The sequence below is a fragment of the Ceratina calcarata genome, unplaced genomic scaffold, assembly GCF_001652005.2.
Source record: "Ceratina calcarata isolate Rehan_Ccalc_2016 unplaced genomic scaffold, ASM165200v1 scaffold143, whole genome shotgun sequence".
Lineage (NCBI taxonomy): Eukaryota > Metazoa > Arthropoda > Insecta > Hymenoptera > Apidae > Ceratina > Ceratina calcarata.
The window spans coordinates 178,103-195,084 of NW_017135443.1; the positions used below are offsets into that span (position 1 = coordinate 178,103).

Genomic DNA, 16,982 nt, shown 5'->3' on the forward strand with positions numbered 1-16,982 from the left:
GAAGATTACATTTCAATGAAAAATTCTATAATTAAAAATAATTATGAAACTTGATTTAACAATTCTGCTGGCATTTCATCTTCGAGAATCATAATTTGCTGTAGATTCGTTCTAATTTTAGGTCAGCAGAATCGATGTTTCCCGATCTTTCCTCACCCCGTCGCGTCGCGTCGTACATTTTTTGATTCTCATAAGCAAGAGCGCGATAGGTCGGTCGTTTTTCACGGAGAAAATCCAGGCCAGTGCAGCGCGTGGAGATAGAAAACACATAATGCGATTGCGTTCGCATCCATGCGATATCGCAGCCACCACCTGCTGGGCTAAGAGAAAGCCCAGTCGCCCGGCGAACTCAATTTCGAAACGCAATTTCCATTCGAGTATCTCGTCCTTCATCGTCTATACAAATCGAACAATAGAGATGGTTATCGTTTCATGCAAATTAATTAATCATACTGAGAAAAGTGGACAAGAGATATTGTTTTCTTTTTTTCAAATCAATTCTTCAATGTAATTTATGTATTTGTATTTAGAAGACTAAATATGTCCTTAGAAAGAGGATGCAATTAAAAATAACTCTACAATCCTTTATTCCCAAAAGATTAATGTCGTTCCTAACAGTATGAATCTAAATCAGTAATTTAATCTACGTTTAATATAAAGACTGAAGTGTAGCGTTTTAAATATTCTCTGTTACATAACACACAAATATGCACCCTTGACTTCTCTATGCTCACTATTATACAAAAGATTAATATTTTCTCCCAAATGGTACAATTACATTATTTGAATCTATAGCAATAGCAAAAGTAATGAGATGGAATGAATCGAGTATCGAATTCAGTGTTCTCTTTTGACTTTTAAGATTCAGTGAAAGCTTAGCCAATTCAACGAGCCGATTTTATCCTAGCACGAATCTATGATTTCGATTGCTTGAATAAAGATAGTCAAGCCCTGAATAAAACAGCCGAACACAGTCCACAAACATGACCCTTTGTCCTCGATTTCTACCGACAGTCGCTCAGCCTTTCATTCCTCTCCTCTCAGCGTCACGGTCCGGAGCACAATTTTCCGTCCGTGGAAGACCGTTTGATCGAGACGTGCACGTGTGTTGGTACACATGGGATGTTTCAGGGACCCGAACGGTGTTAGCCCGCTGTCATCGGGATCCGACGGGCTTCCGACCAGCCCACCGTTTTGGGATTCGTACGATTCAATAAATCAGCTGTACCTGGAGGCCGGTCGTAGCCCGGAAATGCGGTCGCATTATAGAGGCCACAAGATGTCCCTGTGGCTGAATCTGTTGCCGCAGCTGCATCGACCCGGCTACGAGATCAACATGCGTCACCATCATCTGGCGGAGAGTCCGAGTTTGTACGAAGGCGCGGTTCGGCCGCAGACCATGGCGCTTCCGTTGCCGGCGCCACCGCTTCCGGTACCATCGCCGACCGAGCCGTCTTCCGTAACCAGCGTGATATCGACCACTGAATGTACGCCGAATACGACGGTCGCAACCACCGTGGCGACCACCTCCAGAACCCTCCAACATTCGAATCTGGGTCCGGGACCCAACAATCTTTTAAGGAAACTAGCTTCCAGTCACTACCGAAGCTATACCACCGGTTTGTCGGTTACCATAGCCATCGGTGTATTTCTGTTGCTGTTGAACATCCTCATCTTCGCCGGTATTTATCATCAAAGAGAGAGGAACGCCTCGAGTGCGTCCGGAGGACTATCTTCTGCATTCGGGGATAAGAAGAAGGAGGAACTGTTGGAGGCAGGGTGTTCGGGCATCGAAATGTCTTCCGGAAAGCAGAGGTTGTCCTCGTTGAACCTGATGGACTCGCCGTCTTCGAGTCCGCCATCCCACAAAGCGAAACTGGCGCAAGAGTTGGAGTTGCAGCTGCAAGAATTCCAGTGTTCACCGCCTCCGGGAGGCGGGAAGAGGATACTCGAGCCACCGCTGTACAGTAGAAATCCTTGCGGACAGCGAACGCGTACTCCTTCGCCCTGCGTGGACGTGACCACTGCCAGGATGGACGACGACGACGACGACGGGGATAGCAGCAGCGATGACAACGACGACGATAATCTCCCGGAACCACCGCCTCCACCCAAGGCCCCGGCACCCAACGTCGGTCTTTCCTGTCCTGGAATCCTCAGACAACCGGGCACACCCGGCAGCGCCAAGAAACGTGTTCAAATCCAAGAAATCTCTGTGTGACGAGGACGTCTTTGAATCCTTGAGAATCCTTAATCATCGCTACTGCTGGCAGTAGATGGTGGACATTCGGGCAGAAGAATATGTTAGCTCGGACACGTTCGAGTCTCGGAATCAGAGATAAGTTCCACACCACGCCATGGATTTGAGAAATCGCTAGTTCGAGCGAGTTAAGTCGAAAATGAAAGGTTTTTTGAAGCAGTTCTGTACTGGCCTAGGAAGTTGTGATTGCAAGGAGGAAGTGTTACGCTGTTTGCGTTTACATTGGATTGTACTCAAGGAATAGGTACGTAGCTGAAGTATAGTATGTATACCATTTCGTGTCGATCTGGAGAATTAATCGACGATTTAACGAAGACACATAAGACAGGAAATAAAAGCACAAATCGATGGCCTTAAGAGAATTCGTTTAGTGATGCGCGAAGCCAGCGAGACTCGATCAGTAGGGAACCCGTATTCTTATGGGGTTAAGATATTTTCCAATATTTCTTACAACGCGAAGGGAACGAGAAACAGATGTAGGAGAAGCTACGAAAATGGAAAGGAATAACGTCTCCTATTCTAATTATGCCAACGATTTTATTGATTGTTGATAGCGCAAGGATACTCTGTACGCAGATCCAGTGAACTGAATTAAATTTGCGACTAGCTTGTTTCTGGCGAACATCAATTCGAGCTGTAATATCCTTCCTCGAGCGCGTAAGGAAATTAATAAAAGAGGTACGGAATTTTTTGTTGAGATATCGAGGAAAAGCATCGATTCTTCGTCTTCCTTCTTCGAGAATAAACGAATGGCCAGGGGAGTGAGGTTCAATAAAAAAAACCGGGGGATATCGGAGCGAGTTTGTCGAGTAACTGTGAAATCGTCGCCACCGGGGGGCGTCGCAACGCCCGACGCCGTGAAACGAGGGGATTGATATAATCTCAGGAACCCAAAAGAAGAGGCGCGCGCCGAGGAAGCCCGGCAGGACGCCTCGGGCTTCCTTTATCCGGATTTGTCGGAGCACTAAGTGGAATTATTCGAGGAATTGGAAGGTCCGACCTCGACTTTTTGGATCTCGTGACTCTGCGGATCGAGAACAGGAAATCGAACGGGTGGGGACCGGACCTGATCAAGCAAGACTCTGCAGGTAGAACAATGATGGAGCCTGCTAAGATAACGATTCGGTGAATCCGAAATTCTTGTCAGTGTAATCGCGTGTGTCCTTAGTTCGTGAAAAGAAGAGAGCGAGAGTAATTGTGGAATGAGTGGTTTGGAATGAGAGAAGAGGGATGACGGTCAGTCAGGAAGAATGGAATAAAAGAACGAAGAGTGGACAATACGACCAAGTCAGTCGAATCGCGAAGAAGTGTTTGATGTGTGGATAGTGACTGGATCTATTTCGAGGGCAATTTCTTTCGTTTTTTCTTGGAGGATGTTCACACGAACGGTTCCTGTCAAACATGGAAGTGAGTATGTTCATTTCTTTTTCTGATGAGTATAAACGCAACTCACTGTTCAAAGATCAATAGTATAATTTATGAAATGAAATTTTTGTACATCTGTGATATAAAAAGGAATTACGTTTTACATTCTCTAAACTTCTAATTTTAGAGTGTTTCATAGCATAAAATTTTTAATGGAACAAGTTGAACATCAACTTTTTGCGAACATATTGCTCGTTGACATTAATTTCTTTATTGTCGAGTATAAATGGAATTTCCAATCGGCAGTTTTGCAAGCGTCACGTTCTTGTTTCGAGTGTGTACCGTTCCTGTTGACAAATGTCGCTGTTTACGAAAACTGTTCCCCAGTCTCTGGAACAATTAGCCTTGATTACGTTTCGCTGAATGCTGCAACGAAGTTAGACACTTATCGAGCTGATAACAAAAACGAGTTAAACTTGATTCACATAATAGCTATACACACGTCCGTTCCACGACCATAAATCAGAGTCGTTAAAAAAGGTAGTAACAAGAAATTTTTCATTGAATCCTAGCGACTGCAATAAAAATTTGTTAATATTTAAGACAATTGAAAATACAAAATTTCCTTACTTGAGTGAAATTTTATAATTTCACTGATTAAAAATTTCTGGAAGATAAAGAGTAGTAAGGGACAACTATAATCATATACGAGGTTTCTGCTTGATAGCAAGTAGTAAAGAACAGTTATAGTCAGACATGAAACATTCTTATCGTTTTTATAGAGTTCTTTTCGTTTTTTCTGTTTTCATTTAATGTAAACTATATTATTTAATTATATCGGAGATATTTCTAATCAGAATTCGTGCAAAAACAAAAGTGCAAGAATAAACGAAAGAAATGAGTTAATCGGCGTGAGTATGAGCGTAATAAAGCCAAGAAACGAGATGGAGAGACGAAGCTGCGCAAGGGGCCAGCCATAGCATGAAAAGCTACCTGTTAATCATGGAACACTCGTTAACATGAAAAAAGGAGAAGAAAAACAAATTGTATGACTTAGCGCCTTGAGAAGAAACACTGGTTTCAGTCGAGCCATTCTACAGTTTGAGTTTCGAATTTGAGAAATAAAGAGCGATTGCAAGAGTAAGAAATATTATATGATATCGTATGAAAGTTTAAAGAAAGAGTGAGTGAGAGGAAGAAAGGGAGAGTAAGAAGTTCGAAAGTCCTGTCGTTGGGAACTCGTCGATTCATCGGCGAATCCTCGATTTGTTTAGTCAACATGTTATTCTTTTCAGACCATCGTTTTTCCGAATCTTGTTTATCTGGATTTTCGTAAAAGAGATCCAGGATTCTCGATGAATGAACGCACGGATCAGCGACGTCTTCAGCATCATTACATACAGAATTAAAACATGAAACATATACGCGGTTACACACACATCTACATAAAAGACACGCGTATACACAATTACACGATTATCAATGTTTGAAATGTTGGGATTTGTTTAAATAAATACTTAAAGCATTTAAAACGTAAGCATTGGTATTTCGTTTACAACTCACATTTTCTACGACCTTTCCTCGTTAACATTTGTGTTTTACATTAAAAATACTACAATGATTTTGCGAATTATTTTTATGACATAACCGTTTTTCTTTTTAATTCTCTAGTCGTACCATTTAATTCTTATGTTGTATTTAAAGACTCTTGCTGATCATTTTTCTGTTTCAATTCTTCGCATGACGCGGTAGTTGTGGCCACATTCTTGGCTACATCTGCTATTTACTCGTCGCAATAGGTAAGTGCTGAATTTCATTATTAAGATAATAAATTTTCAGTCTGTTAAAAGGCCAACACGTTAGACATGGATTAAATGGCGTTTATTAGAATTTTAATTAATTGTGTACAATAATTTGAGCTCGCCCAAAGCAAAACTATAAAACAACGTGGTAAAAAATGGGGACAGAGGAAAATTCCAGAAATAAGTTCCAAGAGTGCGACTTCTTACAATTCTACAGTTTGAGTTTCGAATTTGAGAAATAAAGAGCGATTGCAAGAGTAAGAAATATTATATGATATCGTATGAAAGTTTAAAGAAAGAGTGAGTGAGAGGAAGAAAGGGAGAGTAAGAAGTTCGAAAGTCCTGTCGTTGGGAACTCGTCGATTCATCGGCGAATCCTCGATTTGTTTAGTCAACATGTTATTCTTTTCAGACCATCGTTTTTCCGAATCTTGTTTATCTGGATTTTCGTAAAAGAGATCCAGGATTCTCGATGAATGAACGCACGGATCAGCGACGTCTTCAGCATCATTACATACAGAATTAAAACATGAAACATATACGCGGTTACACACACATCTACATAAAAGACACGCGTATACACAATTACACGATTATCAATGTTTGAAATGTTGGGATTTGTTTAAATAAATACTTAAAGCATTTAAAACGTAAGCATTGGTATTTCGTTTACAACTCACATTTTCTACGACCTTTCCTCGTTAACATTTGTGTTTTACATTAAAAATACTACAATGATTTTGCGAATTATTTTTATGACATAACCGTTTTTCTTTTTAATTCTCTAGTCGTACCATTTAATTCTTATGTTGTATTTAAAGACTCTTGCTGATCATTTTTCTGTTTCAATTCTTCGCATGACGCGGTAGTTGTGGCCACATTCTTGGCTACATCTGCTATTTACTCGTCGCAATAGGTAAGTGCTGAATTTCATTATTAAGATAATAAATTTTCAGTCTGTTAAAAGGCCAACACGTTAGACATGGATTAAATGGCGTTTATTAGAATTTTAATTAATTGTGTACAATAATTTGAGCTCGCCCAAAGCAAAACTATAAAACAACGTGGTAAAAAATGGGGACAGAGGAAAATTCCAGAAATAAGTTCCAAGAGTGCGACTTCTTACAGCTCAAACAAGCTGTAAGAAGCGGCACCGAGAGAAGAGATAACAAACGGAAATCTGAAAGTGGGAGAGAGGCATGTCGGAAAACACTGTGCATCTCCTGTGAAAGGTGTGCGAAACGGTGTAGAGCAAGGTAGAAGTTGGCCACCCGAGGCGGTACTCCGTTTCCACGCGAAACGTTGCGTCGCGTCGTGCCGGGCGTTCGTTTCGATCACGCTGAAGCAGGCCATTCGTCCTTGAGAATCCACTACCATCGGCGATGCCAGCTGCCGTGAAAACCACGGAGACACTCGATGTTTTAGGGTAATGGAAATTCCGGTACCCTCGCGGCTTCTCAAGAACGAGCAATCTCGAGAATCGTTTTTGGCTGAGATACACACCCCATTTCCATGCCCTGCCAAAGTAGCACGTATGGCAAACCCCGTATCTATCTGTGCGCGTTTACATGTGAACGCGTGCTGCGTATCTTTTTATGCACAGTGTTTCAAGGTCGTACAAGCCCTTAAATAAAAACAGTGACAAAACATTCAAACTTTAACAGTTATTAAATATTACATCAATGAAACCCAGTGCAACATTTTAGAAATTCAGATTATTAAAAAAATATGCACATTTTCGACCATCCGAGTCTCGTTTCCTTTCGCCCGCAATCACGTCCTTGCAACGACCGCGTCATCATTGTCGGTTCATATTGACGTCTCGCGGTCTTCCTTACGGAGGGTGGTCGAAGCTCGAGCTTTAATGGGGTGCTTCCCGCCTCTTGAGGGCCGAGCCAACGAGATCTGCCGCGGGCTGAAGTATAATTAGTCATGCCATACAGTCTGTGACATAGACTGAGTGCAGTGTATGTATATATAGGCTGTATTGCTCTAATACATCGGTGATTCGAATGTAAATGAACGACGCGTGCAATGTTAGAATCGTTCTCCTCCCATCGAACTCGCATTATAGAGGGTGTTCCCTGGGAGAAATTTCAAGGAGTGATTCCCAGCCGCAGGCTACCGAGTCCATTAACAGGCCCTGAACGCTCTTTTCTCTACTCACCCTCCTCTGCAGTCAACTTTCATAAACCACAGTGGCTGGGTTCCTAACAAAGAATGTATAGAAATCTTTTTTTCCTTATTTTTTCACTATCACTTATCAAACAAGCGAATATGCGTGCAACAAATACAGGGTGTTTTGAACTTAGGTGACCAAATTGGTAAGACTTAATTTACATCTAAAAAGAAGAAAAAATGTTATACAATGTTTGCCATAATACGTATTGTAACATAACATTTCCTGCCAAATTTTATAGTACATTCTTTTCCTCTGTTTAGGTATAGTTAAAGACTTGGTAATTTGGCCGTCTAAGTTCGAGGCACTCTGCCTGTACATCAATTTTAGCCATTTGCAGCATATAATTACGTAGGTTCAATTTTAGTAATTGCTGTTACCAGACTGTACATATGCGCGCTAATTAGATCACGCTCGCAATATCATTGAGTAGCACGTAGTGAGAACACGAGCTCGCGTATGTACACAGTGTGCGACGTACGACAACACTAAAAATTAGGTGAACAATAGAAAACGTTACTACCCAGAGATGAAACTGGTAATAAACGCAACAATGGGGAGGCACAGAAGTAAATTTCATGTTTTATTTATCTGCCTTTTTTCTCTCGTTGAGCCGATTCGTTTCGTTAACTGCACATTTACGAAACGAAGTACTACACACGTATTTTATGAGGAACTGACTGATGATCTCGTTTGTACTAATTAATTGGTGATGTTAAGTAGCGTTGCGAGATAAACGACGAATAAACGGCTCGCGTGTCGGTCTGTAAAACGCTATCAATTAGGAATGCGTCCTATTGTTCATACGCGAATGCGAATCATTATCGGTGAAAAAGTGAGAACAACACCGTGGAACGTTATGACATATTGGATCGCGTCCTACATTGAATACTGATGGTTTTCGATTAATATTTATCGAATCTGTAAAACATTTATTTTCAATTACGAGATTTTTATTGTACAAAGCGAAATTGAAACAATAGGTATCAAATTTAATGATGCGCAATACCGAGTTCCATGTAACATAATCTGAAGATATCAACGAAATATTATATTTTCATTGAGCATATTTTTAAATATTTATCAAGCTTAGTTAATGTTAAAATTTTACTTACACGCGATAGAAATTTGCGATTACTTTCACACGTTAAAAAAAATCGTGATGGGAAGCTTGATAAAAAAGGACGCGCGAAGACGAACGTTTTCACGAGAGTATTTGGATTGCGAACACACATGCTAAGGGTTGGAGTGTTTGATGGCCGTTTAAGAGCAATGTACAGGACGTGCAACGATAACGTCCTCTGCTTATGGATATAACTCCGTTTTATGATTGCATGAAAGGCATTTTTGCGATAAAATCCTCGCGCTTTACTGCCATTAAGGAATACAGTGTGATTTTTATGCGCTCACTTCGTTTGACAGTACTCAAACCAAAATTCCGTTTAGGCAATAGTAAGTACAATAACTTACGAAAATATTCCAACACTTTTTAAGGAGCTACGGTAGTCATTTGACTTTTCTAATATTTCTCGGTAAATTTTTGCTCAGTTTTACTGATAATCAAGGAAAAATAATGCAAAATGTGGGTTCAAGCCAATCGATTCTGTAGCTTTATTTCAGAGTATTAAGATAATATAATGTTAATGAATGAGAATTCCTTTCAACATTATTTACACTAGCAAATTATATTACGAAATACACCTTTCGCCATTTACCATCTAACGAACCAATCATACTTCAATAAACAGTTAATTTTCTGGTTGAAAGAGGTGAAAACATAATGGAAACCATTGGTTATACAAATATACAGCTTCGTTTAAAGATAAAGGACGAAGAGTTTGGTCGCGTGTAGTTTAAAAGGTTGAGCAAATATTTCCTCGAAAGTGTACTCTCTTTCTTTATGAAGTGTACAGTGGGAGAAAAAGAGAGCTGAGAAGCCATAACACTCCACTGAAGCTATACTCCCTTGTTTACGATGGTGTAAAAAACACTTTGGACACGAACTTTTTACGCTTTACGAGCTGGAGCCAGCATAATATGACTTGCTCGTAAGTTCATTTTATTTAAGATTCCAAGGGAACTTGGGTTTGAGTTTTCGAAGCGGAAATCTTGTATTTGCAATGATTTCAAAAGGTTTCACTGATTTAACCGGAAAATTGATCATTTATATTCAATATCTGTAAAATGCAAATTGAAATATATGCGACTTTTTTTATATCTCGTTACAATTTGCGGGAGTCAGGGGAATTCATATGTATTAGCTATAGTTGGGATCGATCGATTGCAGATACGTTTATTTTGTAAATTGTGGTCTGCTGTCGTCCGATTTTGCAATTCCAGAGAATTATGTTGCGGAATTCGATTGTACCAGCGACCATTAGTAGTGCAGTTAGGGTATGTAATTAGATAGTGCGTACACATATCTCATATTACAGGACATTAACGGATTCGCGTTCTGGATAAGTTAAGTAATAGCTCTGTTGTCTTCCTAAACCTAAAATCTATGTACAGAATTTTCACTAAGCACAGTTCAGAATACAATTTGAAATCATTTAAATACAAATAATCTATAAAGATGTAAATTATCTCATATTTGATACAATAGGATTCCGCGATTATCGGAATGTCGATTACCCAGGTGGATTTCTAAATTGAAATCTGCGTATACTGAGGACACTACATTATTCAATACAGTCGCTCGACGATATTGTAGTAATTTCGTTTCATTTGTTACGCGAATAACTGCTCGAAAGCGGAATAGAAATTGAATATTAGTTTATTGATAACGATAGTCTGCATATTTTAGATGTTATCAGATGACGTGGACAATAATGATTATACAAAGGGTCGCATTATGCACATACATACATATATAACGTCAATATATGTATAATGCTAACGTTATCGTCTGATAATATTAAATTAAAATTATTAATTCAGAAATTTGATTCTCTCTCACGTTTTATGAATATTAAAATTGCGGGACATATTATAACAGCTTCGTACCAATTTTAATGCAAAATTTCATTCAAGATAAATTATTCGGTAAATTATTGATCTCAGTACAAATTAAATTAATGACTAACATATCATGTGATTAAAATTTTATAACATACCAAAAAATTATAAAGCATCTCTTTTTTAAAACGTTTCTCTTAAACTTGTTCTACACGCATTTCTCAAAATTTTTACAGATTTAGATCGTTTTATATATGTTATTCGTTCAGACACAAAACGACTCAGGTCAGAAAAAAATTATATCGTTGTTATTAAATTTGGATGTTTGTATCCAGCGTCGCGTAATTTCAGTTCGAACAATTACATTTGATTCAAGTCTCATCCGATCTTCTAGCAAACAATGTTTTGATTGAAACGATACGCGACTGAACATTGAAACGTGTCTGAGTATAATTTTATTTCAGTTAAAATCTTACTAGCAGACAGACGATTTTCAAACAACGACCAATTACGTCCGTCACCTGTCGTTACCAAACGTGAACCAATAATGAAAATACTATACGACTTTTGTTTGAAGCGTATCGTTCGTATCTGAACCGGATGATATAAATCGACCTTTAAACAGGACTTTTAAAAAAATAAATCTTCCTATTCTTTGTGTTCGTTAACAGGCAGCAATCTCGCGAATGAATACAGTATGGAGAGGGTAATTAGATAATCGCAAAGTGGTCGTGGTGAACGTGAAGGAGGCTCATTGTCGGTGCTTGGGCGATTCGATAAAAGCCGAGGGTATAAACCACGCCCGTCGTTAGAGCTAACAAAGTGGATTAACGCGGCTGGTGGCGCTCTCGGCGCTCTATCGAGCCTGTTTCATCCCCTACGAGGGCCAGTCCACCCTTTCCTTTCCTTCTGCACCGTATAACCGGACAAACTTGCTAAGAAAATTGTTTTCAGAGCCGCGGTGTCTCGCTACGGCTAATTGTAAGTTAATACAGCCTGAGAAAGCCGTCTCTGGTTAAGATGTTTGCCTTTTAAAGGGCTGTTTGGTAATTTCATTGAGGCTTAGCAAACTTATTCCCACTGTTTCTTTGTTCTTGCAGAAAATTGAAGCTTCAATTAGCAGAGATAAATCTGAATAAAATCTGCATCTACAGGAAGCAATATTATTCAGGAGAAAAAACATTTCACATAAATATACGTACGTATAACATATGTATCACTGATTTCAGACACCAGTAATCCACGGTAATTGAGAATCAATGAAACCGACCGACGGCTCGATTGATTAAATCGTCCTGGTTTAAAAAGTGATTTTTTCTACCGTTGAAAAAGAGGACAAATAGACGAGGAAAAAGGCGACCAAAAAGTACTTGACTAGTAGGACGACAGAAGCGAACGATATCAATATTTTCTGGCGATTCATATTGAATAAAATGAAAATTGTCTTTCGATTATATTCTTTCATCGGAAATCCAGCAAAATTCAATCGAGGCCATTTAAATTGTTTGACGACCGGTGATTCTACTCGTGTGCAAACACGTACGTACACACGTGTGAAAGAAAATGAATGATCACTAGAAATATATCAGGCGAGACGCATGCCCCCAGAATGGAAAGCTTCATTCGTCAAACCGGGACAATATTGTACTGAATTCGAAGGACTCGGGTTCCATATCTTTTTTTTTCTCTACGCCAGACAGGATCACTCTGTTGATATTTCTATCAACTTCTGGCACTATTATTCTTTGGAGGAACAGACAATATCTAAATATTTATTTCCAGATAAGTTATATTGTCTCATTATTAGGATTATTGGTTTCAACATTTCTTACAATTCCTCACTTGTATTGATTCATGTATTATACATGCTGTAGTTTAATATGAAAAAATTGATTCATATAAATGTTGTCGGAGTAATTCATTTATTTGATTTATGTAGTTCGTTCAGTTTGATTTATGATAACATTTGCGCTTACGGATTCGGCGTTTAATAAATATGGAGATGAAATGAAGCTCTTATTATTGATAGCTCGATGAAGTTTTTATATACACAGATATATTTTCGACTGTAGGATGTGTATGCAATTTACGTCAATATTTAAAATGATAACAAAATATTTTTGCCTCCTTTCCTTCTTGAATTTTCCAATTACGAAATTTTTTTATTATAGAAGATAAGCTTGGTAAATGTCGGAAAATATGTACAACAAGCAACGAAGAGAATATCGTTAGTTGAATTTAGAGTCTTACAAATCTTTTGGGGGATTTTACGATTCGATGGAGGCAGAGGTAGAAGCTGGTAGTAAAACTGCTAGAGTTGCTACATTTCGCAAATAAATTTCATTTTCGAACGATCCGCCGGTGAATATATTCTTGGAAATTCTGGTCGGTGTAAGGAAACGGAAAAGATTGAGAACAGTGAGCTTAAAACATGTATTAACCAATTTAGAAATGGATTTGTGGAAAATCTATTTATACATATAAAACGTTAAACATTCTTATTCGACTTAAACGTAACTTTTGAGATAAGAAAAATCATGATCTTTCCGCTGGAGCAGAGTTTATCCTTCTTGGACAACTCTCTTTCCGGTGGATATCCATGGAAAAAGTAGTAGGTTTTCGCAATCGATTTTGGTTTACCGCAGGATTCACGAGTCATCGACGTCGATAAAACTTTCGACAACTTATCTATTCTACGCGAGATCGTTTTCTTCGTACGTTTTTCTTCTTTCTCAAATCTAAACCTAACCCTGAGTTATGCATGTTGCGAGGGCACTTTGAGGTACTACCGATCGAATTTAGCGAGTATTTGATCAATTTTCCTTTGGCCGGCGCAACTGGATTAAATGGTGCTATATTGATCGTGTTGTCGAAGTACGGGGTGTCCAAAAGTTGCTACGGGATCTAAAAATTTAATATATTTTTTCAATCAAAGTTTTTATATTTTTCTTATCAGATATCGTACAAAAATACCTTGCAGTATCATCATGGGAAAATTTGAAATTGAATAGCGAATTCAAATTATCAAATTTTCTTTAGTAAAACAAATGTTTAGTAATTTCAATTTAGGGTAGTTTTTAGGTAAATTTCAAAGTCAGGTTACTTTCAAATTATGAGTAAAATTATTTTTTGCCGTACAAAGAATTATTATGCAAAATCTTAAATTGATTAATCACGTAGTTATTGAAAAATCGTTAATAACAGTTTATATATTTTAACACAGTGACACATGGCTGATATGAAAAATGAGTGATTAATTTAGCTGGAGTAACCGTTAGAGTGAATCGAGAAGCTAGCTACGTGATTTAGCGACAGCATCGCCACGAATCTTATCGACCTTCTTCTCTCCGTCGGTTGTCGGTTTGCGACGCGGACGCGATTCGCCGGAAATTCTTGTAGAATGGCTCGCATCTTCGGCATTCCTGCACCTGTTGAATTAGGACATCGATCGGGCTGCTCCTTACGAGTAGATGAATGCCAGCCAAGATGGAAGGGGCCAACTCGCTTCTTCGACTTCAAACCACTGAATAAAGCGATAAATTCAACAGAATGCGAAGTTCCCGACAGTTTTATCTGCTTCTTTCGTCGTCCCTGCGCGACAATGGAGTTAACAGGGAGATCTCGTAACATTATGGACTCGTACGTGTTTGCAACAGTTTGGAAAACTAATTCGGAGTCTAGAGGACTATGTGTTCTTGGTCTTTTTAACGAAACTGAGAGTATACTTAACGATAGAAGTGAAAAACTACATTCTAGGTAACACAGTACAGCTAATTTGGAGAATTTAAAAATTCACTCGAGTTTCGAAAAATTTACGTGAATAATTTGATAGTATGATATCGTAAATTTTTGACCATTTAATAATCCTGCATAGACTGATTACTGGATTGATAAATAAATCAATTACTTTATTAATCAATGTATTGCACTCTGGAAGTCGTTTATGCCGAATTAAACGACACGAGACAGTCTAAATCGTGCGGTCGGCCAAGTCAGTCGAATCGACCTCTGCGTACTCACGTTCTGGTCTGGTGGTAGTTAACACGTACAAATATTTCATTGGTCAAAGAAATCGATACGTAGCTATAGGTCAAAACGCGGTACGCGTTCTAGCGTACAGTACGTCAGTGTGCATTATGGCGGCATGATGATAGTTCGCGTTTTGTTAACCATTTTGATCGCCGTCTTGTCGCTCGGTTTTCCGATTCGTGCGCAATCAAAATAATGCGTCAAGCGTCCCGTACTTGGATTTCGGTGCTTTTCGGTGAATCCTACGGAGACTGTACCGATTTACGAACAACGACCCCTGGAAATCGCATTCACTGTCAGAGAAAGTTATGGTTTTCGTTTGGACGGCGCAAGAGTGAGTAACAATTAATTTCGTTTGTACATATTAAAAATGATCTTTTCCTCATCTTTTCAGTTTAATCATGTAGAATTTTCATTTAGAATTGATCATTTATATGAACATATATCTATTTTTAATAAGATATCACTATATTAAGTGAGGAAGTCTTGAAGAGTAACTACATTTATTATGTTATTTATTAATTTTAAAAGAGGAACTAATTATAATTAAGTCACGAACCCGTGAAGTTCATATCGAAGATGCTATTAACATGATCTGCCAAGCAACAGATACGGGTAGTTCGCATTACAAATGTCGATCGCATATATTACATTACAATAAAGTTATACTAAATGTTGTTGGATGATAATAGTCACGTAATTCCGAGGGTTGCGATCCAAAAGAGTGCATAACAAATCTGGGTTATGAATTCCGTAAACGGCACAGTATGTATCGGTTATGCAGTAAGAGCTTCCTTATGTTAGTATCTCAATTGCGTTACGTTCAGAGTTCCAGAGACGATACACCAAGTTTGTATTATATTGGCTACCACTTCGCTTCCAGTAAATTCCACTTACTCGTGGTCCCTTCGGTCTAATATAATCGTCACACTATCTGTGTGAGTGTTGTATAGATCGTATCGTACAATTTGTACAAACTTTCGCGTTTCACTTCTGCTCTTTCATCGTTATTTCGAATTCTTCGTATATGCTCTCTAATTAGTTTCTAAAAGTGGGATACCGAAATGAAAGGGATTCCAATAGACTGTGTTTTAGGAAGAAGGATCCGTGAATGCTCATTCACATCTGCCGCACGTACGCGTCAGTTAATATAATTTCAACTGTCGCGGGTGCACACGTGCGCGATAATAGAATAACGGAATTATAACGCAATAACAGTAATAATACTAAAAATAGTACACGTCCATTGTGAGTAGTTTACTCCATAGTTCACCATAGAGCCTTTGTGAACAAATTGGATAATTATTATTGGATAAGAATTAAGAAAAATGTTGCTTTGTTTCTATTTATACTCCGTACAGTTTCCGAGAATAGTATAAATAATATTAAATCAGAAGTTATCTGAAAATTTGGGCAAAACAATTTCGTTTACTAAACGACCCCGCAATTCACGTAACCGGCATTAAATCCCGTGGACGACCACCCAACAGCCTCTCTTCTACGGGATCTCGGGTCCAGCCTCTTCTGTTCGAGTAGTCCATCCTTCAGTGACCACTACTTGGCTTCCTATAATTCTGTTTACCCTGCAACCCCGTGCGTTCATCCGTGCACATCCTGTGCGATTGCACAGAACGTTGATCGAAAGAGCCGGTCTCTACTCGATAGAGACAGATAGAGAGCAAGAAGGAAAGAAGGTCGCATAAAGAGAAAGAGGGACGAAAACTGGATAAAAGAGAGGTACGCGCTATAGTGATCGAGAATACCGCTGAATATTACGATGGGAAATCCGACTTTAGATATCGGCAGTCTGATAAAATGGAAAGTCGTACATATACGGAAAATATTATAGGTGATACCATTAGCTCGTTCGCTTTAACGAAAATAATTAATTCCAAATGTTTTCCACTGAAATTAATGATGTATTCATACGTAAAAGCGAACATAGATATGAATTAAATATCCAGTTTCCTTGCACGAAATTTAACATTGTAATATTACTAATGCCATAAGCATATTTTAACTTTGAAGAGGAGAAAGGAAGGGTTAGCTTTCTAGCTTCCTCTTATAGAGCTCTTTTAAGCAATCGCTGAAAGCTCGAAGAATTGTTCTGTAAATAAGTCAGTATGTATTAGACCTAGCTTTATAAAATCAATATCGTGTCAACGCTAACAGCTGGATAGAAATATTCTCACCTTAAAGATTACCGTTAGCCTGAAAGTCACGGAAACTAGTGTAACTATTTAAAAAATTGATGTATTTCCTATTAACGTGTCCACCTTACTCAACAAGTTTTTGCACCATTTTAATAAAATCGCACTATGTGAGAGCGAACAGAAAATTTGATGAAATATAATTTGATAAAATTAAAATCTCAAAAGTCTCTGGTTTT

General features: G+C 38.5%; 1 protein-coding gene across 4 annotated transcripts in view; it reads left to right on the forward strand.

The window, feature by feature from the left end:
- LOC108630648 (neuroligin-1) overlaps positions 1-16,982 on the forward strand; it is a 141,434-nt gene that overhangs the window by 46,018 nt on the left and 78,434 nt on the right. The window contains exon 8 of one of the 4 annotated variants that reach the window (XM_018034063.2): positions 1,132-3,537. The exons of the other annotated variants lie outside the window; for them this stretch is intronic. Coding sequence (XP_017889552.1) covers positions 1,132-2,221 — 1,090 coding nt within the window. The 3' untranslated portion in view covers positions 2,222-3,537. Of the gene's footprint in view, positions 1-1,131; positions 3,538-16,982 lie in introns of those variants that run through there. 4 annotated transcript variants of the gene reach the window in all.